This window comes from Malaya genurostris, chromosome 3 (assembly GCF_030247185.1).
Source record: "Malaya genurostris strain Urasoe2022 chromosome 3, Malgen_1.1, whole genome shotgun sequence".
Taxonomy (NCBI): Eukaryota; Metazoa; Arthropoda; class Insecta; order Diptera; family Culicidae; genus Malaya; species Malaya genurostris.
Window position 1 is genome coordinate 280,074,895 of NC_080572.1, and position 23,844 is coordinate 280,098,738.

The window sequence follows — 23,844 nt, forward strand, 5'->3', positions numbered from 1 at the left end:
TTCAAAAAGTAAATGTCATGTACCAATCTAACGTTTAAAATAAAGAACCGATGAGATTTTGCAAATTTTATGCGTTTTATTGTTTAAAAAAGTTCTCAAGCTCTTAAAAAATCACCCATTATATGAGAAAGGCAAAAATATTAAATATTAAGGAGGAATTGTTTTTAATTCTAGTATTTGGTTTTGATTATATTATAGAATACAATATGTTGTATCTTCGAACTGCATATTACCGTCCAGCTCACATAAAATTTAATTCTTCAACAAACCTCAATTTACACCTCTCGTTGCAAAAAAAAAGACTGATGAAATAGCCATGCAAAATTTCAACTAAAAAAAATCAAGTTTCACACACCTTCAACTAATTCATTCAAGAAAACCGAAACGGAAGTAATCATTGCTCCTTTTCAAATGATCTCGAACTCGGCTATGTCCGTCCGGTATATGTTTGAGCCGCTGCCCATGAGGGATACGTTCACAGTAGTAAACCGCGTGTGAATCGAGCGATTTGCCAATGAACCGTAAACGATTCGCACACTCGCGCACATTCGCTTCACGCCAAACAGCTAAATGGATAAAAAGCTTTCGCTCGGTTCCATCGGCAGTCAGTGAGAGCCGCGCCACCGAACGAATAGCAAATTTCAAAAAAATCCCCGGTATTTACTTGGTTGGGAAGTTGTGAGAACTGTTCGGTTTGAGTAGACATTTTTGTGAAAATTATCAATATAAAAATAAATCTAGAAAGGTGTGTGCATTATTACGTATCAGGAAATACGGTCGTGATCCAAAAAAAAAATAGCCGGTATTATTCAAGTAGTGGAACAGTGACAAAAGGATGGATACCGAAGAGTTTCGTCGATATGGCATGCAGATGATTGATTTCATCTGCGATTACAGGAAAAATATCGCACTCTGGGATGTTGCCTCATCAGTGGATCCAGGATTCCTACAGCCCATGCTGCCAGGTCAGTTGAAACGATCGTCGTGTTCGTCGAGGTTCGATCGCTGCAAAGTGGCAAATGATTTACGATTGCTCCGTCCCTCTGCTCGTGTCACCACGAGCCGAGTAGTAGTTAGTCACTGCTGCTGGTTCAATCAATTATCAAATTAACACTTGTCTCGTAAATTTAGTAAACAATGATTGCCACATAAACGGCATACAATACAGTGGTGAAGTTTTCGTTTCAAACTCACTGTAAGTAATTAGCGTTAAGCTGCTTCGAATAGTGCGCCTAATCCTATTTCTTCTCTATTTGCTCTCTCCAAGAATAACCGTTTGCCATCCCACGCAAATGCGGATTACGGCACGTTTTGGATGTACAGAAAATAGTTATTAAATAGGTGGCCATAGAAGTGTACTCAGGCGGCATGAACCGCGGTGACGTACGTTCCTCGGGTTCGATTGATTGATCCCGTCGAACGAAGCGGCAAATCGATCAAGGCTAAGGCCAGCCAGGTTTAGCCGTGCCCTTTTGTGAATGAAAAAGAAACCAGTATATATTTTAAACAGATTATCGTCGTTTGTTTACTTATTTATTCACCTGCAGTGAGGACTGCCGAGCGACTGACTGGCTCACACAAGAGTGCACGATACAAACCAGACATTTTTGGGGTTTTCGATTTACAGTAATGTAAATCAATCGATCGTTGCGCGTTTCGATTCCAAAATTTACACTGAAGAAATTGTGTTCAGGACAGAATGATTACTAAAAAATGTAAAACTAAGAAGACATAAAATTTTTGAAGTATGACTAATTAAGTTATTGAATAACAAGTATTGTTCGATAGAAACAATTGACATAGTGGCCCTTATTACCGTTCTCACTTCCACTTTCACATTCACTTCATTTACATGTCACTTCACTTGATTTTTCCTATTACCATAGTATCACGCATAGTGAAGCGATCACGGTAGTGGAAAATTTTTTTTTTTTTCGACAAAATGTTTGTGGCGTGATGTTCATAATGACATCAAGTTCATCCAAGACATTATTTTTGTTTCTGCAGCGGCTTCCGTAATAAGGACCTAAATTCACATCGCTCGATTCTCACCGTGAAGTGATACCGATAATAAGGGCCAGTATATCTTGTGGTAGTTGAATACAAATTCATCGGTCTGTTTTCCAAACATTTGTTTAAAATTGTTTTAAATCAGCTATCAAAACATGTTCATAATTGTAGGTCACTCAAAGACACACTTCACTTTCACTCGCACGTTTTTGTTCTTTATTATATTCTACAAGTCAATAAGCCATTTCCGAGATCCTCTTAATTGCACGGCAGGAGGCGAGCAGCTCCACAGCTTCAGCACAGATGAATTTTCAAAGATCGTGGACACTTTTTTCCAATTTTCTTTCCAAAGGTGGAATTGAATCCGATGCCGAAACAGGTTTCAGCAAATATGTCAGTGCCCAAAAAGTTTCGATTTGGCTTCATCTCCTTGGTAACGAGCTGAGTTTACGTAAACAGTGCAATATGCACTAATGACAAATCATTAGAAATAGCAAACTTTTCTTCCGGTCGTTTGCCGGTTCGGACAGTAAATGGCAAACGACCTTTGCCTTTACTTTCTGACATATCAGAGACTCGGATAACTCGTATCGCTAAGATGCCTAAGTTCGACTCCTCTGGTAGAAGGTAAAAGTTTAGATACGAGAAGCCTTCTGCTTACTTAAATGATCCTTGTCACGTCTCACTTTTCCGCACTTTATTCTTCACATCCTTGCTCTTCCTTGAGTACTATGGCTCTATGATTTCATATTCTTTCTCCTCTTATAATCTCTAGTTAGTTTGATATCGTTAAAAAACTAGTTTCATAGTTATTTTGGAAATCTTGTTGTTAAAATCAACTAATTCAAAAACAGTAATACGAATTAGGCGCAGAACTGATTTCGGTCGTTCCGTGTACACACTTAAAATCATTTCTTGAGCTCGGCATAATAAAATGCCGAAACTGATCGGCAACACCTAACTTTGCTGATTACTCAGTAATCAATACGTATGTTTCTGAACTTCGTTAAATGCATTCACTGATACTTCGGTAAAATGCTTCATTTTGCCGAAATTTGGCATAATTGCTTGCTGAATTTATCAGTAAACAACAGATATGCCGACATCAGCAGTTACGTTTGCCGAGATTTCGGAATATGCGCTAGCTTTTGCCGAAATTCAGCACGCCAGCTGTCATTTCTTGCCGCGTTACATTTTCGCTTCGCATTGCGCGGTTATTTTCTGGTGAAATTTTCTAGTGAAAAAATGGATATTTTAGAAACTGTTAGTAAGGAAGACGTAAGAATCTACGATCTATTCAGTAAGTACGATTGCAACACATTCTTTTTTATATAGAAAGCAACTTCTATTGCTTATTTCTATTGTCGTGAAGTTATCATGGAATTTTTGGAAGTTAACTCAATATATAAAAACCTTTTTTTTTATTTTCATATTTCCAGCTCGACTCAAAGTGGCCGCATCCGGAAGCGGAATTTGGCGAAGGAGACTGCTATCTAATTTGGAAAGATGTAGTAGTCTTTGCATGGCTTATACACTATTCGGTATTGAATGCGAGCCTTCCGACATTTTTTTTTTCATATTTTATGCCACTTGTTTTCAGGTTGAGGCCTTTTAGCACTACCGGCAACAAATTCGTAAGTCTCCTTTAAGTGTAAATAAAATGAATTTTTGATCCCAAACGGCCTGTTTATAATGTTGACATTTTTTTTTCATATTTTATGCCACTTGTTTTCAGGTTGAGGCCTTTTAGCACTACCGGCAACAAATTTGTAAGTCTCCTTTAAGTGTAAATAAAATGAATTTTTGATCCCAAACGGCCTGTTTATAATGTTGACATCGGTTAACTTTTGAATTACTGATGATTCAGTAATTTATTTTTTCGTATTTATTTATTTGAACTGAACAAACAGTAAATCTTCTGCTGAAGATTTCGGCAATATTTGACGTTTGTCAAATTTGAGAGTGCCGAGAAGTTCAGTAAATTTAATTTTTGCCGAGATGATTACTGATTCCTCAGCTGTGCGAATCTCGGCATTTTTTTGCCGAGACTCAGCTAAAAAATTTAAGTGTGTATGTTGGTTTGAGATGTTTTCGCGTAGACCCAGGAAAATGATTCAGCCGTCATCCTCAATAAAGGGCGCTATCGCTGCTAAGAGATTCGATTTCAATATATTTAGCGATTGTGTGGTACAATGCACTTTATAGCTCACATACAACAACCGAGTGGATATAGAAGACTCCATCCTGTACTATATAAATATATAAATTATTATATTATAATTTTTGCGACATGAACTGGATGTTTTGTCTTGCTTCATGCTATCCAAAATGATACAAATCTAAATATCATGTTTATATAAATTCATCGGAAATTTTAGCTATTATCTGATTATTATAACCCTTCGACTCCACCGGTTGGGATTCATCCATAGTGCTTTATGTTCGTTTTTTTTTATAAGCTGCCTTCCGTACAGTTTCACCTGAAAACTCGACGATCCGCAATATGGCGCTCTGAGACATGATGCCCTTAATGGTATATTAGTGAACATGTAGTACAATTATATGGCAGCTCCGTGTTATCAATCTGGTAAATCGCTCATTGTTTTCAATTTGGAAATGTTTGGTCAGTGCGGTCAGTATATGGCTGAAGCTGGCAAACGAACTTATTGAGAATCGGTTCCATTGGCTGAAGTGTACAAGTCTCTTTCGCTACGTACGCCGGTAGAGGAAGTTCCAACGAACTACGCTTTGCACGATCGTGTGATTCTCGCGCGAAATTACCTAAAACTGCATACATATAAATAAAAGTAATTAAAAGTGGAACAGAGTGTTTTTGCATTTCGGAAATACTCACTCATCAAATGCATCACTTGATAATAATCACTCCGAAATGGCGAGTTCAAATTGAACTGTTTATATTTTGCTACATAACACTGTTGTATCGCATTGCATTTTTCTTCTCTTTGATAAGAGCCTTCAAGGTGAGAAGCGATACGATTATTCTGCACTCAGTCACGCCGTTTGAATGTTCCACTTTCTGGCGGATTAAAAAAAAATCAATTCGCTTGTGAAATTGTTTTCGTATTTTTTCACAATAATAAACAGTCACCAAGGTAAACTGTTTTTTCCCTTCAGCGTTGCTAGTTCTACAGAAAATTCGATAGAGTACATTGTCACTCTGAAAGTGTATCTTGACAGTGTACCACATGTTGTAAAATGTATCCTTGAAAATTTGTCGAAGCACTCCGTATTATAATTTGTATTTTTTATTTCATTTGTATTCCCAATAACGCTAGCAAAATCAAAAGCAAAAGCTAGGATTCGATCGAACCACATTCGACTGCCAGTGCTTCTGGCAGTTCAAATTGAAGGAGTTTTCGCATCGCTATAACAGTTGTATTGAACAATTTTCGAGCAACCTTTTCTGTGGTATTGCTTCTTAGAGCCTACAAACTCAGATTCATATGAAAAGTCGTATGCTGCCAAACAAGGTTCCTGATTTCTGGTTCCGGAACTACAGGATGATATGTGAACCAAAATAAAATAATGCAACTCATTTTTCTCGTAGATAGTTGATAACCAAATAAACTTATTTCAGTTTTAGCGGAATTCAGTTTTCGATTTGAAAGCTACCCAAAAATTTAATTCGCGCAACGATTTCTCAAAGATTTTTAAACATTTTGAATCAAATGTATACTATACAGCTCCTCAGGTGAATTTATCTAACTTCGGCTACACCGATTTTCGGATTCCGGTTCCAGTATTGAATCGTATCTCAAAGCTCAATCGTTTTCTCAAAAACCTATTTTAATCCACCTAGTGGTGTAATGATGCCTTTCTCATATTACTCATTACATCATAAATATAACCGTGAAATTCGCAAAAACAACTGTTTATTGAATAGAAACAGGAAAATTTGCTTGGACCGAAACTCACAAACTCTATAAATCCTGTTTACCCTGTAGTTCCGGAACCGAAAGTAGTATCCACGACAAATTAAGGAATTCCGTATGAAACTGTAAGACTTTTCTTTTGAACCTATAAGTTTGTGAAAATCGATTTGGCCATCTTGAAGGGAAGCGAAAGGGTCTCATTTTGCAGTTTTTAATCACCATTTCCAATTCGTCCAAAACCGGATTCAGATGACCGGAATAGCCGGTTGGTTTGTTTGCTACCAACAAATATGACCTACAAATTGGAACAGATTTGAACGTAGTTAAACCTATACATACTATCTCATGCTCTATTTCGATTAAACCAATTAAACGAAATCTAACAAACGAAACGAACCTGCGTTTCTGTTACTTCTGCATATGTAAGTCAAGCTAAACAACATGAATCAGAACATGTAGTATTATTATTATAATTATTATTATTATTATTATTATTATTATTATTATTATTATTATTATTATTATTATTATTATTATTATTATTATTATTATTATTATTATTACTATTATTATTATTATTATTATTATTATTGACATCACTACACAACGTGTACGAAATAGAACAAAGCACGCCTTGTTCGTTTTGTGTTTTCTTCTTCTTTCGGTGTTGTACATATTGTCACTCTACATGGCGATTTGAAAACTTTGACACTCATCGCCCTGTAACTGCGGAACCGAAAGTCGGATCCGGATGAAATACCACAGTAGCTTTAAAGACAGTATGAACTTCAATTCAAATCAAGATTTGTGAATATCGGTTCAAGCATCGCAGAGAAATCGAAGTAAATTTATTTTTTGGAGTTTTTCTTCTCCACTTTCGGTGCTCTCGGAACAGGCAAAGAGAGGGACCAGTAGTGCCGAATTAAGTTTTCATGCCCACAAACTAACAAGCTCTGCAAACTAGAAGAATTTATCAGACATTTTATGGGATTTGAACCTGTTTTTAACCATCGTTCGTGGAAGAATACTAATAAAATTGGTAATTTTCCACTTATCAAGCTTTAGTTCCGGAACCGGAAGTCGGATCCAGATAAATTGTTCTACAAATTTTTAGGATATTATAAACCTTTCATTTGAGTCTTAGTTTGCGAAAATCGGTTCAGTTATTCCAGAGATAATTGAGTGTAAACTTTTTCTCAAATTTTCACATATTACCATATAACTCCGAAACCGGAAGTCACATTCAAATGAAATGCAATAGCAAGCTATGGGACCATAATACCTTTTTTGGAAAAAAGTAGGTGCATATTTTTTTAATTTTTTGTGCATATCATCCTATATCTCCGGAACCGGAAGTCGGATCGGAATGAAATTCAATAGTAGGCTATGGGACTATGAGACCTTTCATTTGAATCTTTGTTCAGCCATCTCTGAGAAAAATAAGTGCATATTTTTGTTACACACACACACACACACAGGCAGAGACATTTTCGTCGAGCTGAATCGAATGGTATATGACATTCGGCCCTCCGGGCCTCGGTTAAAGTCAATTTTCACAGTGATTGCATAGCCTTTCTATATGAGAAAGGCAAAAAGGCCAAATCGAATTTAAAAAAAATCACATTGAAGGATTTATGGTCCCATACAAAATTTATGAATTCCAAGCTTCAATATGACGCAAAAAATCTGACATTGCTCGACAAAATCTACCGGTGGCTCCATATTTTATAAAACGCTGGAAACTTCCTTCCTTAATAGATCCAATAGAAGAACAAAACATTAGCGTGCGAACACTGATATGTTTTCTCTATCGACTACTTATTGCTATATCGTTTATTTTTACCCGGCTTTAACCATCGATTGATTTCAATCAAGATCTTTCGAAATCTAGCCAAAACGTGATGAATCTTATCGAAGTCCACTCAAACGTGGATGTATACGGCATCCATTGCAGTCGTGTAAAGTTTGTAAAAGATGAACGCTTCAGATGTGAAGAAATGAGTATACTAGCGTTAGCGTGAAAAATGTGTTTTGTTTCGAGATTAATTTCGGTGGTTGAATGACTTTCGTATTATAAGATTATAATAATAATAATCTAAATTTAAGGCACTCTTTACAATCGCAAAAGAAAAGCAATTATTAAAAAAAAACGCAGAAGCCATTACTTTCGTTACCATTAGGTAAAAATTCATAAAAGTAATATCGGTTCGTTTGTAAATGTAAATGTAAAAACCTGTTTTAATCCACCTAGTGGTGTAATGATGCCTTTCTCATGTATAATATTGTTGTATTCTATTCAAAAATTTTTTCTTCGATTTTTGAAAGAAACCAAGAGATTGTTTGTGCATTAACTAGTACACCATACAGAATAAAACAGTGCATTGATTGCGTAGGTCATCCTTAAGAAAACGAAGTGGGTTCACTATTATATGCACTTCCGGCACCGGAACCCGAGAACCGGTATAATCAAAGTCGGTTCGTACGGCCACCAACTAACATGACACACAAACTCTACCAGTACGCACTCTAAATTACGATTTAAATGTTTGTTGCATCCGACGGTGTACAATATTGAAAACACTTTACCCTATAACTCCGGAACCGGAAGTCGGATCCGGATGAAATTCAGGAATTCTGTATAGGACCGGAAGACCTTTCATTTGAATCTAAGTTTGTGGAAATCGGTCAAACCATCACTGAGAAAAGTGAGTGAGATCCATTTTGGTAGATATGACCACTATTTCCGGTACTTCCGGAACCGGATACCGGGAACCAGGATAGCCGGAATCGGTTTGTTTAGTTGCAAACTGATAATGACTATCGATTTGTGTAGTTTTGAGACCAGTTTAGAAAATTTTTTACGTTTTTTGTTTCGCCGGTTTAAGTGACGGTGTACAATATTGAAAACACTTTACCCTATAATTCCGGAACCGGAAGTCGGATCCGGATGAAATTCAGGAATTCCGTATGGGACCACGAGACCTTTCATTTGAATCCTAGTTTGTCAAAATCGGTTCAGCCATCTCCGAGAAAACCTAGTGAGATTATTTGACACATACACACACACATACACACACACACACACACACACACACACACACACACACACACACACACACACACACACACACACACACACACACACACACACACACACACACACACACACAGAGACATTGCTCAGCTCGATGAACTGAGTTGAATGGTATATGACACTTGGCCCTCCGGGCCAATTTTCACTGGTCGGTTTTTCAAGTGATTGCATAACCTTTCTATATGAGAAAGGCAAAACAAATATCACGTTGGAAAATCGAGATCCATGTGCACAGTTCTGTTTCGAATTATACTTATTTTAAGTTATTATATTTACGTTTCGCATTCAGCTCATCAGTACGTCAGCAGTTTATGTTGAACTGCTAACGTCGCTTAACGGTTCAACAGACGGTTTAAGCATAGTTTGATGACGCCTTGGTTCCTATTCGAGAAATTTTTTCTTAAGTGATTCTTCGATGCCTAATTCTTATCAATGAAAAAGGATGGATGAGTATGGATGAATCAAACCTTCCCATACAAATTCCCGGAGTTTTTGAAGTGTGTGGCCTGACGTTATCCCGATGGGACACGGCACCTTTTCTGTTGGTCAATTCAGAACGGTTCTGGCCAATCGCTTCAAACATTCAATCCTGTTGTTGACAGTAGCGACATTTTTACAGCAATTGCCCGCATACGCATGGCTAACTAGACGCTGCCAGCTATAAAAATATAGCTGGCAGACATTCTGGTGACCGACTGCCTCGCCGCTGCCAGAAATACAACTCAAACGATACAACCGTATCCACCAGGATTTTTCCACATTGAAATCTTTGACATTTTCAGCGAAGGTGAGAAGATGAAAACGCTTGGCTAACTTAGATACAGGCGACTTTGTTTTGTCAAATTGGGTTTGACAACCGTCACTGAATCAATTTTGGTAGCCGTCTGGTGGCCATGGCTGCCCAGGTAGCCAAAACGCTATGCGGGTGGCCATATTACCGAGATCAGTAAATTTTTATTTATTGGAATCGAAATTTGGTAAACCATCAAAGTAGCCATTTTGCTTCAGGGTAAAATAGAAAAACCATAATGAGTACAGCATTTAAAACGAAATGTGTCAAATTCCAGATATCCGTAAAGCTAACAAACTTCGTAAAGCTATTGTATTTGTATTTCCCTAAATATTGAATGTTTTAGTGAATTGTTCAAAATTATGCTGAACATAATAGGAAACTCACGTATTCTACAGTGCGATTTCATGTATACTTTAAAATCACCGGACTTATTTACAGAATGAATTGCCATGAGAAAAGGGTTTCTTCTTAGAATAAGTCCGGCAAGTTCAAAGTATGCATCAGATTGCGTGGTTAAATACGACTGTCATGTGTTGAGATTTGCTCTTCATTCACGTTCCGTCGAAGCTTTCACTGAAATCCGCTTGCTGTGATGCAATCCAGCTAGTGTGACACATTCGTAGTATCTGTCACTAGAATAAACTCGAATGATCATCATTACCAAACATTGCCTACTTCGAAACGAAATCAATGATTTCATCGTACGGTTCACTCCACTGAATGATGGCATAAGCGACGAACCATGCAGTATTGTGTGTGTTTGATGGAAGCGCACGGTACTTCACCGGATGACTACAACAACACTCGATAACGAGGAATCATCACTCGTTTGCGGATGAGCTGCACGCTTTGCATAGTCAATATTGGAGCAAGCTACTCTCGCCGGTTCGATTGACGTTGGTTTTTTTTTTTTTTTTGTTCAGCGACGAACTTAATACCGTCAAAAACCACTGTTTTTGGGTTTTTGTTTCGCAACGAGAAACGGTAGTTTCAAAACAAAAACATGCAAAACCTGTGGCTAGCAAACCGCAGACTTCCCACTCTCTTCCCCTTTCTGTCCGGACAATTTCTGTGACTGCCGCCGGTCGTGAGGGAATGCAGTTGCGTTATTTTTAGCCTTTTCCACTTGTGTGCACTCAGACGCCAAACTAATCTGCCCCATACTCTGTTTTCCATTCCATCCACAGATGAAGCACCCCAGGAGGGCGAAGACTTCTCCCAGACGCTGGAGGACGTTCACGAGAAGATTTTGCCGCACATGGTTCACTGGAACCATCCGCGGTTCTTCGCCTACTTCCCGTCCGGTAACTCGTACCCATCAATCTTGGGTGATATGCTAAGCAGTGCCATCGGGTCAATTGGATTCTCATGGGTAAGTCATTGTTGCCGTTTGTTGCTACCGAACCGCAACCGTCAATATTTGAACAATCGTTCATAAATGATCAAACAAATCTAAATGACGGAGTGCTTTCCTACTTGTACGTGAAACAGAGTGTACTGTATTCAGTTTGTTTGCTTATTGCGACCTGCTCAATTGTTTCGCGTGCTCTTTCTCTCTCTCGCTTGACAGGCTTCATCTCCGGCGGCTACCGAACTGGAATCAATCATGATGAATTGGTACGCAAAGGCACTGGATTTGCCATCGTTTTTCTGCAGCGACTCTCCCGGCAGTAGCGGAGGAGGAGTTTTACAAGGATCCGCATCGGAATGCACACTGGTTTGCTTGATGGCAGCACGTGCACGGGCCATAGAACAACTGAAAGGAGACAACAAACACGTTCATGACAGTGTGTACCTGCCCAAGTTGGTCGCATATACCTCGAAAGAAGCGCATTCTTCGGTCGAGAAGGCAGCCAAAATGTCGATCGTCAAGCTACGGGTGTTGGACACCGACTGTCGGGGAGTGTTTCGAGGAAACACCCTTCAGATGGCGATCGATCAAGATATGAAGAGTGGGTTAACTCCGTTTTTTGTGGTTGCCACCGTCGGTACAACGTCGGCTTGTGTTTTCGATAATTTGGTGGAGATCGGTCAAGTTTGTCGGAAGGTTCCCAGCATTTGGTTTCACGTGGATGGAGCCTACGCCGGGAATTCATTCATCCTACCGGAAATGAGACACTTTGCGAAGGGTTTGGAATATGCCGACTCTTTCAATACGAATCCAAACAAGCTCCTGCTAACCAATTTCGACTGCTCGGCTATGTGGGTTAAGAATGTGAAACTACTGACAAAGGCACTGGCAGTCGATCCGCTCTATCTCCAGCATGATCACAGTACGGCAGTTGACTATCGTCACTACGGAATTCCGCTGAGTCGTCGCTTCCGAGCGCTGAAACTCTGGTTCGTTTTCCGCACTTACGGAATCGTTGGACTGCAAAAGTACATCCGCAATCACATTCAGCTGGCAAAACGGTTCGAATCTCTCGTTGCATCGGATGATCGGTTCGAAGTATGCAACGACGTCAATCTGGGTCTGGTTTGCTTCCGACTGAAGTAAGTTGTATTTTCGAGTGAGACTACTAGGGACTAGGATATTCGGTACTAAACGGTCGTTTTTTTTAAATAAATAGGAAACGTGATGTGATCAACAGAGATCTGCTGGCTCGAATCAATCAATCCAGACAAATTCACATGACACCTGCCATGGTGAGAGGACATTACAGTATACGCTTTTGTGTCACCTACGAACATGCCACTTCGGAACAGATAGGTTAATTTTCCACGCGGACATATTTTAAAAGTCAAATCTCACCATTTTTTTTCTTCAACAGATGAAGCCTGGAAGTTGATTCAGTTCTTCGCCCTGGAAACACTGGTGGCAGCCGAAGCGGCGGCGGTGGTCGTTCCAATTATCAGCAAAAAACCTCCCAAGAAGCTCTCCCGCAGCGCATCTCTTCGGTTCTCCTTTACTCGCAGTGTTTCCCGCGAAATTTACGAACGTCAAAACAGTCGGTAAGATAATTTCAGCACTCTTTTTTTTGCGTTCTTCAATGCTAAACTATTCACATCCAATTCGTACTTTCAGATCTCAGCTCATGGATGGAGCCACTCCGATCGCCATAATGGACACGGATTTCATCCTGGAAGGTCTGCAGCTGGCATCGAAGCAGGAAGGAACGGACAGCACGGATGAGGTTAGCAATTGACTAGGACCGTTGGTGCGGCTAGAGATTACGGAACCTGACATACCGGAAACCATGACAGATCTTGCATCCACGGGACGCTAACCGCTTTCCGTAGTGCGTCGCTTCGGGCAGCGGGCGACCGCCATGGAGAAACATTGATTGTGTAGTGCAAATCCAAAAGCTGCCCTAGTATTAGGCAAATGTGATGTAGTGTAATTTGCTTTATTCATCGTCTGGATGCTATTTATATTACTATATATTATTACACAGTATTTAACAAAATACGAGTATTAGAACAGGTGAACAAATTTCACCTAGCTCTAGAATTCTGCATTTTTTTCTAAATCAAGCCAAAATTTATGTGACGTGTAGGCTTTGAGCTAGTACGTATATGTAAGAAAGCTGTTCTTTGATTCACAACGGAAATAAAAAAAACAAATTCATTGTACTTTCTCATTTAGAAAAGCTTTCCATTCACTGTGAAAACCGACTTTTGAACCCAGTGTCATATACCATTCGAATCAGTTCGTCAAGATCGGAAAATGTCAATGTCAATGCACTCAATTATCCGCAAAATTTTCGAACCGATTCTAACAAATTTATATCAAAACGATAGAGTTTTTCAATTTCACCCAAATCCGACTTATAGTTCTGAAATTGAATGGTCATAAGTGAATAACTTAATTTCAAGAAGGTGTTTTTATAAGTGAAAATGTGTAGAGGCCGCAACCGACGACACGACCTGCCACTCGTCTATTTAAACTGTATCGTAAATTTAACTACCCCTCAGTAACTCGTAATGTCAAAACCGTCGGATTGAGCGCAAATCCTTCTAGCTGCTGAACCTAAAGTGCTACATTAAGAGTATACGGAAGTGTGATCGTTGTAGAAGAGTCGGAGTTTGATTCCTTTTGTCAGTTTCCGTGCCTTAAACTCGACCTATATTTGATTTTGTGTATGTCTATCAAATTAACATGTAGAAACGCATACAGCCAGTACTCAGAAATCTTATAAATAAATCACAACTGTGTTGTGATAATTGGCACCCAGCTCTTCGGTTTAATACACATTAATATAAGAGTTATAAAGACCGGTGTACTGCGAAAAAATACTGAATTTCCAATCATTGATGGAAAATGTCGGCAATGGAAGAATACATCATTTTCTTTCCACTGCGCATTGGAACTGGCTCCCACAATTTGGTTCCAACTAAGTTCCAGGCTCAAACTCCATGGCCTGCGTTAGCACTCTAATGACATATGTTTATATGCCAAGGGCAGATATATCAAAACTAGGTTTGATTATTAGAAATCAAACTGGACAAAAGATTACGTACAACACTATCCGGTATTTCGATCGAATCGTAGTATTTTGGTCGAATACCAAATTTTGTAATCTCTATCGAGTTCGAGATTTCCATAAAAAATCATCACTCAATCGAAAAAGAATGCAGAATGAAATTTTTTACATTCGGCCGAAATATTCTAATTCGATCGAAATGCAGAATAGGGGTAATAATTTCGGATTACATTTAGTTTATTTATCAGAACCAATCCAGACTAGATACAAATATTAACTATTAGAAAATCTGTGATATATTTTAGTGTGCAAATGCAATCGTTCTATCATTAATACAAACACACAACTGACTTTTTTTCCAGAACCGTCTGACCGCTTTGCATTGTATGTACAATTCCTGTATTTATTTTTGTATTTATTTTTCGTCACCGGAAAAAAGAACTTTAGATTTGTCCGTGAATCTCTGCGCAAGCAAATTCTGCTCTGCGGAACGGAAAGATCTAGAGGTTTGTTATCAAGTTTGCCACAGTGGAATTGGTAGTATTGTCACTGACAAATCTTCTGGCTTAACTTGAACTGCACGTGAATTTCGAGTTCTTTCTCTATATTCAGTTTTTTTTTTTTTTTTTTTTTATTTTTTTTTTTTTTAAATTATTTTTTTATTGGAATATGAGTTAAAATTAAATTATTAAGATTTAAATTGGGTGTTCAGCCACAAGTGGTGACTTTTCAGCCCTGTTATATATATATATATATATATATATATATATATATATATATATATATATATATATATATATATATATATATATATATATATATATATATATATATATATATATATATATATATGATTTGGTTATTACCATGAAGACATCATTTGCTTCCGCAATTCTGAGATTTTTGTGTAGGGAAAATTCTAAACCTACTTGTATTGTGTAATGGGGAAAAGGAACTTATATACTAACTTACTAACTAATACAGAGAGCGAATCGATTCAATTGAAGATTGCATCGATTTTTGTCGGAATTTGCTTATAATATTATGTGACATTACATCTAATGGTTCTATATTTGTGAGTCTGTGTAACTCATTTGTACTAAACCAGGGAGGACGCTTCAGAATCATTTTCAGAATTTTATTCTGAATCCTTTGAAGCGTTTTCTTCCTGGTGGAACAACAGCTTGACCAAATTGGTACCGCATAAAGCATGGCTGGTCTGAAAATTTGTTTATAAATTAACAATTTGTTTTTTAGACAGAGCTTAGAATTTCTGTTTATAAGAGGATATAAACATTTAATATATTTATTACACTTTGCCTGGATTCCTTCAATGTGATCCTTGAAAGTGAGTTTTTTGTCATACGTTAAACCTAAGTATTTAGCTTGATCAGACCATGTCAATTCCAAGCCATTCAATTTGAGAATGTGATTATTGTTTGGTTTAAGAAAAGAAGCTCTTGGCTTGTGAGGAAAGATAATTAATTGCGTTTTTGCTGCATTTGGTTTAATTTTCCATTTTGACAGATAATCACTGAAAATATTTAAACTTCTTTGTAGGCGACTGCAGATCACTCTTAGATTTCTACCTGTGGCTAACAGACTTGTGTCGTCACAGAATAGCGATTTCTGACAACCAACGGGTAGATTTGGAAGATCAGAAGTGAAAATATTATACAAGATTGGAGCTACACTCGAACCCTGTGGAACACCGGCTCGTACGGGTAGCAATTCAGATTTACAATTCTGATAGCTAACCTGAAGAGTACGATCAGTTAAATAATTTTGAACCATTTTGATCAAATAAATAGGAAACTGGAAATCAGACATTTTTGCTATTAAACCTTTGTGCCAAACACTGTCGAATGCTTTTTCTATGTCTAGAAGAGCAACTCCAGTGGATAACCCAGAAGATTTATTTGATTTTATCATGTTCGTTACTCTGACAAGTTGATGAGTAGTTGAATGTTCATGACGAAATCCAAACTGCTCTGGTAAAAAAATTGAATTCTCATTTATATGAGTCATCATTCTTAACAAGATAATTTTTTCAAAAAGTTTACTGATAGAAGAAAGTAAGCTAATTGGGCGATAACTTGATGTTTCTGCTGGGTTTTTATCAGGTTTTAGGATAGGAATTACTTTAGCGTTTTTCCATCTTTTTGGGAAGTAAGCTAATGAAAAACACTTGTTGAAAATTTTAACCAGGAGTCTCAAGGCAACATCGGGAAGATTTTTAATAAGAATATTAAAAATTCCATCATTACCAGGAGCCTTCATGTTTTTAAGTTTTCTAATAATTGATTTAATTTCATCAAAATTCGTCTCAATAATGTCATCGTGTGATAACACTTGGGTTGAAATATGATCATATTTCAGTGAGACTTCATTTTCAATAGGACTCACAACGTTCAAATTAAAATTGTGGACACTCTCGAACTGCTGAGCAAGTTTTTGAGCTTTTTCGCCATTTGTAAGAAGTATTTGATTTCCTTCCTTGAGAGCAGGAATAGGTTTCTGAGGTTTCTTAAGAACCTTAGAAAGTTTCCAGAAAGGTTTAGAATATGGTTTAATTTGTTCAACTTCTTTAGCGAAATTTTCATTTCGCAAAAGAGTAAATCTATGTTTAATTTCTTTTTGTAAATCCTTAACTATGTTTTTCATAGCAGGATCACGAGAACGTTGATATTGTCGTCGACGAACATTCTTCAACCGAATGAGCAGTTGAAGATTGTCATCGATGATAGGAGAATTTAATTTAGTTTGAGCTTTGGGAACTGAAAGATTTCTAGCTTCGATAATATAATGATTCAAATTATCAATTGCTGTGTCGATATCCGCAGAATTTTCTAAAATAGTTTCATGATCCACATGATTTTCAATGTGAGATCTGTAATCCAACCAATTTGCTCTATGATAGTTGAAAATAGAACTAATTGGATTAATTATAGCTTCGTTGGAAAGTCTGAATGTTACAGGAAGATGATCTGAGTCAAAATCAGCATGAGTAATCGGTTCACTACAAATGTGACTTTGATCTGTTAGAACCAGATCAATTGTAGACGGGTTTTTCACGGAAGAGAAACAAGTAGGATTACTGGGATGAAGAACTGTAAAGTAACCAGCTGAGAGTTGATTATGAAGTATTTTACCATTACTGTTATTTTGCCTACAATTCCACTGGACATGCTTAGCATTTAAGTCCCCTATTACGAAAAATTTCGATCGATATCTTGTAAGTTTTTGCAAATCGCCTTTAAAGAAATTTAATTGTTCGCCGGTGCATTGGAATGGCAAATATGCTCCAGCGATGAAATAAATTCCATGAATGGTTTCAACTTCGATTCCCAAGCTTTCAATAACTTTAGTATTGAAAGAAGGTAAAATTCGATGTTTAATTTGCCGTTGGACAAAAATGGCAACTCCACCACCAATTCCAGTAAACCTGTCAAATCGATGAACCACATAATGTGGATTACTTTTCAATTTTACATTTGGTTTAAGAAAAGTTTCTGTCACAATGGCAATATGAATTTTGTGAACTTTGAGAAAATTATAAAATTCATCTTCACTCGATTTCAAAGATCGAGCATTCCAATTTAAAATATTCAAATAATTATTTAACATCACTGTTAAATTTTAAATTCATTATAATATTATTTGCAAATTTCCATCCGATTTGAAATGCTTCAAAAAGTGATGAAGTCGAATTCATTTGGATGATCATTTGAAAAAGTTGATCTTGTAGGTAGATCATTTTATTTTCAGTTATATCGCCTAAATCGACTTCATTTAAAGAAGCGAATGGCATTGAAGGAATATTTATAGGTAGACTGCCATTAGAGGAAGATGATTTGGCCGGTCTACCTATTAATAAATTGTTTTCGTTAGAAGAAGAACTGCAAGGCGGTCCTGTGTTTTGATTATTTACATTAGAAGAAATAGGAGATAGATTTCTACCTAATATACCAGCATAACTGACATTAGAAGAAGATGATGACGAGGTCGATCTACCTGTCAATAAATTGTTTTCGTTAGAAGACGAATTGGCAGGTGCCTTAGAAGAATTTTCAGGTATGTTCTGTAAATTTAAGGTCGTTGATTTGACTTGTTGTCTAAGCGAACGAGCGTTTAAAATTTTTTCCCTGACAGGACATTTCAAATAATTGGATTTATGATTTCCATTGCAATTTGAACATGAAAATTTATCAGTGGTTTCATTCATTGGACAAGCGTCTTTCGAATGCGATTTACCACAATTCAAACACCGTATATCCATATGACAATTTTTGGTTCCATGACCGAAGCCTTGGCAACGACGACATTGCGTTAAGTTTGCAATACGATTATGCCGTTTATAATGTTCCCAATGAATTTTAATGTGGGAAATGAAACGTACTTTTTCTAAAGTTTTCAAATTGTTTACATCACTTCGATTGAAGTGTATTAGGTAAAGTTCATGGGAAATTCCAGAGCGTGGTTTAGAAGTACCATTCGCTCTTTTTTTCATAAGTATTACTTGGGAAGGGGCAAAACCAAGCAATTCTTTTAGTTCATTTTTAATTTCATCAATACTTTGATCATTTGATAATCCTTTCAAGACAGCCTTGAAGGGTCTGTCTGATTTTATATCATATGAATAAAATTTATGAAGTTTTTCGGACAAATATCGAATAAGACTTTCGTAATCTTCCAATCCATCCACCAAGACTCGACATTCTCCTCTTCGTCCGATTTGAAATGAGACTTTTACTTCCGGGAGAAAAGTAGAAAGCTCAGTACGGAATGCTATGAAGTCGGAAATCATCACCGTCACTGGTGGCATAGATTGATGTTTCTTCCCAGAACGACAAGCGTCCATTTTGGGAATTTTTGAAGAATTTTCTTCTATGTCGCTACAATCGGATTCAGGAAGAATCTCGTAAATATTGTTAGACGGCATAGGATCAACGGAAGGGAAATCCGTCCGTTGTCTTTTATTTTTACATTCAGATTCTATAAGATCGTGAATGTTATTAGAAAAATGTTGAATAACGGATTGTGATTTATTCCGTATTGAATTATTTTTAGCCTTAGGCTTGTTGCCTTTCCGGTTGGACGCAGGCATTTTTGAAATTAATGAAATTTTAAATTAAATTAACTAGGCTAAATTAGTCTTCGATTAGACTCCTAGCTAGCCTTAAAAAAGGCTGATTAATTTCTTAGTCACTCTAATATCACTCTTTGTATCACTTAGTCACTCTAATATCACTCTTTGTATCACTTAGTTAGTGATTCAGGTAGCCTTGAAAAAGACTGAAGCCTTGAATCAATGAAACTCTAGGTAGCCAGAAAAAAAATTCCAGGAGCCAAGAGCTATACGCGTGCGGTGCGAACGACTGTTCAACACCGACTGTCTATATTCAGTTAATAAATCAAATTTGCATGAAGTCAATAGATAATTTATACCATATACCTAGAGTACCTGTCTGCATTCTTTCATCGATGTATTGAAAATCTGTGACGCTTGGCTATAAAGAAAGACTAAAATATGACAAATCGAAGTAATTACATCCCACAATTTCTTTGGAAACCAAAACTACTACAAATTCGAGCACCAACAGGTAAGAGTCATTGTGAAACCTTTTTTTGTCATTTTCTCTCTCACGAAAGTTCTCAAAGCTTCGGTTGAATACCGACACTACATACTTTGGGATTTTCACTGAAAACAACAAACGACTGAAAGGGCAAATGGAAGAAAGAATACAATTTTGAAACTACTGTCCCACTTATGTCATTGACTGGACATGGATTTCGTTCTCATAGTTTGCAAGCGAAGCTGAGAGTGACAGTAATTTCTTGTCACTCTCAGATTCGCTGAGGTCTATTTTTCACTCAATGAAAATGATTTTTATTAGCTTTGCGGGGGATCAAAAACCTGTATTGAAAATCTGTAGATGGAAGTGATAAGAAATCGAAGCAGAGCGGAATAAAAAAGTCTTCAGATAGCAGATTTAAAGATACCAAAATCAGTTCTGTTCGAACAGTCGAGCTTATCGGTCGTGTCTTTCTCTCGCTCCACTGAGTGAAAGTTTCGGTAGATCAGCCCATATACCCGCCGCGTGTGAGAATTCGAAGCAAACTTTTCCCACCGACCGACGGTACCTTTTGATTCAACCCGTTTCGTTTCGTGCGTGCTTACGGTTAGCATTCACGTTAGTGACAAAACCATCCGATCCACCGTTGATATCAGCGAGATTTGGAAGTAAATAGTGTACAACCGTAAACCACGTGCTCCGGGCCGCCATACTGGTTTGCTCCGGGGCACGGGTCTAGCCACCCGGCACAGCCATTTTGAGACGAGACTACATGGACGCGTAGTGCATTGTAAGGCTAAAGTGAAGCCGCATAGACGGCAATAGCGGCAGTGTTAAAACGTAGTAGTAGTAGAATTCTATAGTATAGTAGTAGAATTCCGTCACTCACCCGACCACCGGATTAACGGTCGTGATAGCAGTGTCTGTCCCGATCACGTGGATACCGGTCTTCGCTGGATCCCGAAGGCGTCTGTTCTACCCGCCGGCCGGACCAGCCCGGCATCTGCCGAGCCTGTAACAGACGAGTGTTTACTGGGAACTCCTAAGTGAGTCTACCTCTTTGCTTTTTTAATTTATTTTATTTGTTCTTTTAATTTATTTCCGATTGTAAATTGCCCCCAACCGATATATCAACAACACAAACCACCCCCCCCCCCCCCCTTTACCTTTTTCCCCCTCAAAATGACGGGACCTGACCCTCCGGACGGGGCGATAGCCTCCGGCTCGAAGTCAGGAGCCTTACCACGTCGAACCTCCGAAGAATACCCCCCCCTCGCGAAGAGTAGTCGTCTCCCTGATTTTATGAATTCTGGGGACGAAATTGATCGACAAACTTTAGTCCTGCGTGCAATCAATCAGGAAGGAGCGGCGGAGGCGCGTCTGCCCCCCAACCCTTTCGTCATTGCCAAATCAGTGCAGAGAATCCTGGGTTTTGATCCATTAAAAACGATCACGGCCACAAAAGAGGCCCGTGGTACTCGATATGTGATTCGAACGACGTCGCGAAAAACCCTGGATGCTCTGCTACGATTAAACGAGCTAATTGATGGCCAAAGGGTTGAAGTCGTCCCCCACCCCACGCTCAATATTGTCCAGGGATTGATATATGACCGGGACACTATTGACTGGAGTGAAGACGCCCTCTTGGAGGAACTCCGAGAACAGGACGTTTGTGCTGTTCGTCGGATAACCAAGAGGAAGGACGGGGTCGTTTCTAACACCCCACTATTAGAACTTTCTTTTTCTGGTTCCGTTCGCCCCACGCACGTAAAAATCGGTCTGATCCGGACGGCCACACGACCGTATTACCCGTCTCCAATGATCTGCTACCAATGCGGGCGGTTCGGGCACGGTAGTCGCTTTTGCCCCAACCAACGCACATGCTTAACTTGTGGCACTCCACATGAAATCATCGAAGGAACACCGTGCCTGAACCCCCACAGATGCGTGAACTGCGGCGGCGATCACCCCACCCGCGACCGTAAATGCACAAAATGGATGGAAGAGGAAGCGATCGTAAGGCTAAAAATCGACAGGGGACTCTCCTTCCCGGAAGCTCGTGCTCTAATGAGGCAAAGTAAGCCCGAATCCTCATATGCCGATAAGGTACAAAACCGTTTGACCCCGGGGGGCGACGAGAAGGACAGGACAATCGCGCTTCTCAAGGCCGAGGTCCTTTCCCTCCGTGCCCAAAAACAATCTGAGTCCAAGGACTCGGAAATAAAACAATTACGCGTGGCACTCGAGGATGCTGGCAAACAAATAGCCGAGATGCGTCAGCAAATGCAGTCGCTTAAAAACCAACTAAATAATACCACCACCCAGAAGGAGACTCCCTTGTCGACTCAAACAAACGCAACTGTCGCCCGAAAACCAACCCAGCAGAAGAAAAAAGCAACTTCACCTCAAAACGAAAACCCAACACAACAAAACAGCAAAACAGAACACAATAACACAACACAACACAACACCAGGCAAACAAGAAAAGGCAGATCACTCGAGCGGGTCGACTCCGGTCCGACCGAAGGCGAACAAAAAAAAAAAGAAGAAGAACGTCAAATCTCCAATCAACACCGAAAACTCCCCTACACTCGACCAAACCATGAACCATCAACTCACAGACCTCCAAAACCCACCAAACTCTATAGACATTGACATATCCAGCCGTGATTTATCCCCAACCAACTCCCACGAATCCATGACATTAGATATCTCCGATTAAGTACCCCTCACCCACATACACATGCAATAGGTTAACATTTATCTGTCATACGGGGACTACCCCCCAAAAACAACACAGTAAATACAAAAGAAAACCCCAAGAGGACGAGAGGCGCCGAACCGATCCGGGCATCGCCCAATCGAACATCTGCGCCTCCCGCCCATCCCACAAACTCCCCCTCTACACTGAACACAAACCCAGTCCCCACCACCAACCTACAATACCCCCTTCCAACACCCCCAACAGAAACTCACTACCCCTTTCAACCCACACCGGGCGACCGGTGGACTTCCCCCGAGCCCTCTCATGATGGCCGGGACGAAGCGGATGCGGGCCGCTCGACCAGCCAACAACAACCTGGCCAACGGACCAGACAAAGCGGAAGGAGCACTTTTCAACGTGCCCGTCCCCCTGCACCTGCCCCCCCACCAGTTTCGATGGGTCACCGGGTCCAGGACGGGGAGACGAAACCGTCCAGTAACGCCAACATCGCCAGACAACGCACACGGGATCGAGAGGCTTGTTCTAGTCCCATCCCAGGATGCTCTTGGCAAATCACCGCTTGCTGCAGAAAACACGCTAAGCAAAAATCCTATCCTTTGGACGGCCCGCCCCAATTACCACCGGACACCAGTAACAACCTCTCCAAGTCTTCTACCAGCTCTCTCACCTCACCCCATCCACCATCTTCTGCCAACACGAGCTTGTCCTCTTCGGAGCCTGACGGCTTGTCGAATGGGACCACACTGGCCATTCAATGGAATGTGAATGGCCTCAGGATCGCCTTAGGTGACCTCCAGCATCTCATAGCCACCCACAATCCGGTAGTCATAGCACTCCAGGAGACGCACCTTTGCCAAAATATTAACCCAACTTCGTGGCTAAACCACCGCTACTCTTGGAGTGCTGACACAGGAACGAACCTGCATCAATCGATCGGGCTTGCGGTAAGGACAGACATACCTTCTTCCCCCTGTCCGATCACAACCGACCTGATTGCCACCGCAGTCAAAATACAAGTGCCAACCCCATGTACCGTGGTATGCGTTTACATCCCAGCAGAAGTCAGAGAAGTGGGCAAAAAGTTGAAGAAACTTCTTCAACAGCTACGGCCCCCTTTCCTTGTTCTGGGTGACTTCAACGCCCACCACCATACATGGGGCTCAAAGAAAAACAACCGCCGCGGAAGTGAAATCCTACACACTGTCGAGGAATGCGGGGCCGTCATAATGAATGACGGCAACCCCACCTTTTTCAGGGGGGAGTGTCAGTCATCCATTGACTTGTCCATAGCATCGCGAGACATTGTCGGCTCCTGTTGTTGGTCCACCT

The 23,844-nt window shown here is 39.5% G+C and overlaps 2 protein-coding genes across 2 annotated transcripts in view; one reads left to right on the forward strand and one right to left on the reverse strand.

Moving 5' to 3' along the window:
- The window catches only part of LOC131439269 (uncharacterized), a 115,104-nt gene that overhangs the window by 84,389 nt on the left and 6,871 nt on the right, over positions 1-23,844 (reverse strand). The gene's annotated exons all lie outside the window — the stretch shown is intronic.
- LOC131439268 (aromatic-L-amino-acid decarboxylase) lies at positions 617-13,537 on the forward strand. The gene is made up of 6 exons (XM_058610076.1): positions 617-965; positions 10,978-11,162; positions 11,361-12,283; positions 12,361-12,500; positions 12,562-12,742; positions 12,816-13,537. Exons 1-6 carry the CDS (start codon positions 836-838, stop codon positions 12,934-12,936), a joined length of 1,680 nt encoding a protein of 559 aa, XP_058466059.1. The 5' UTR covers positions 617-835; the 3' UTR covers positions 12,937-13,537.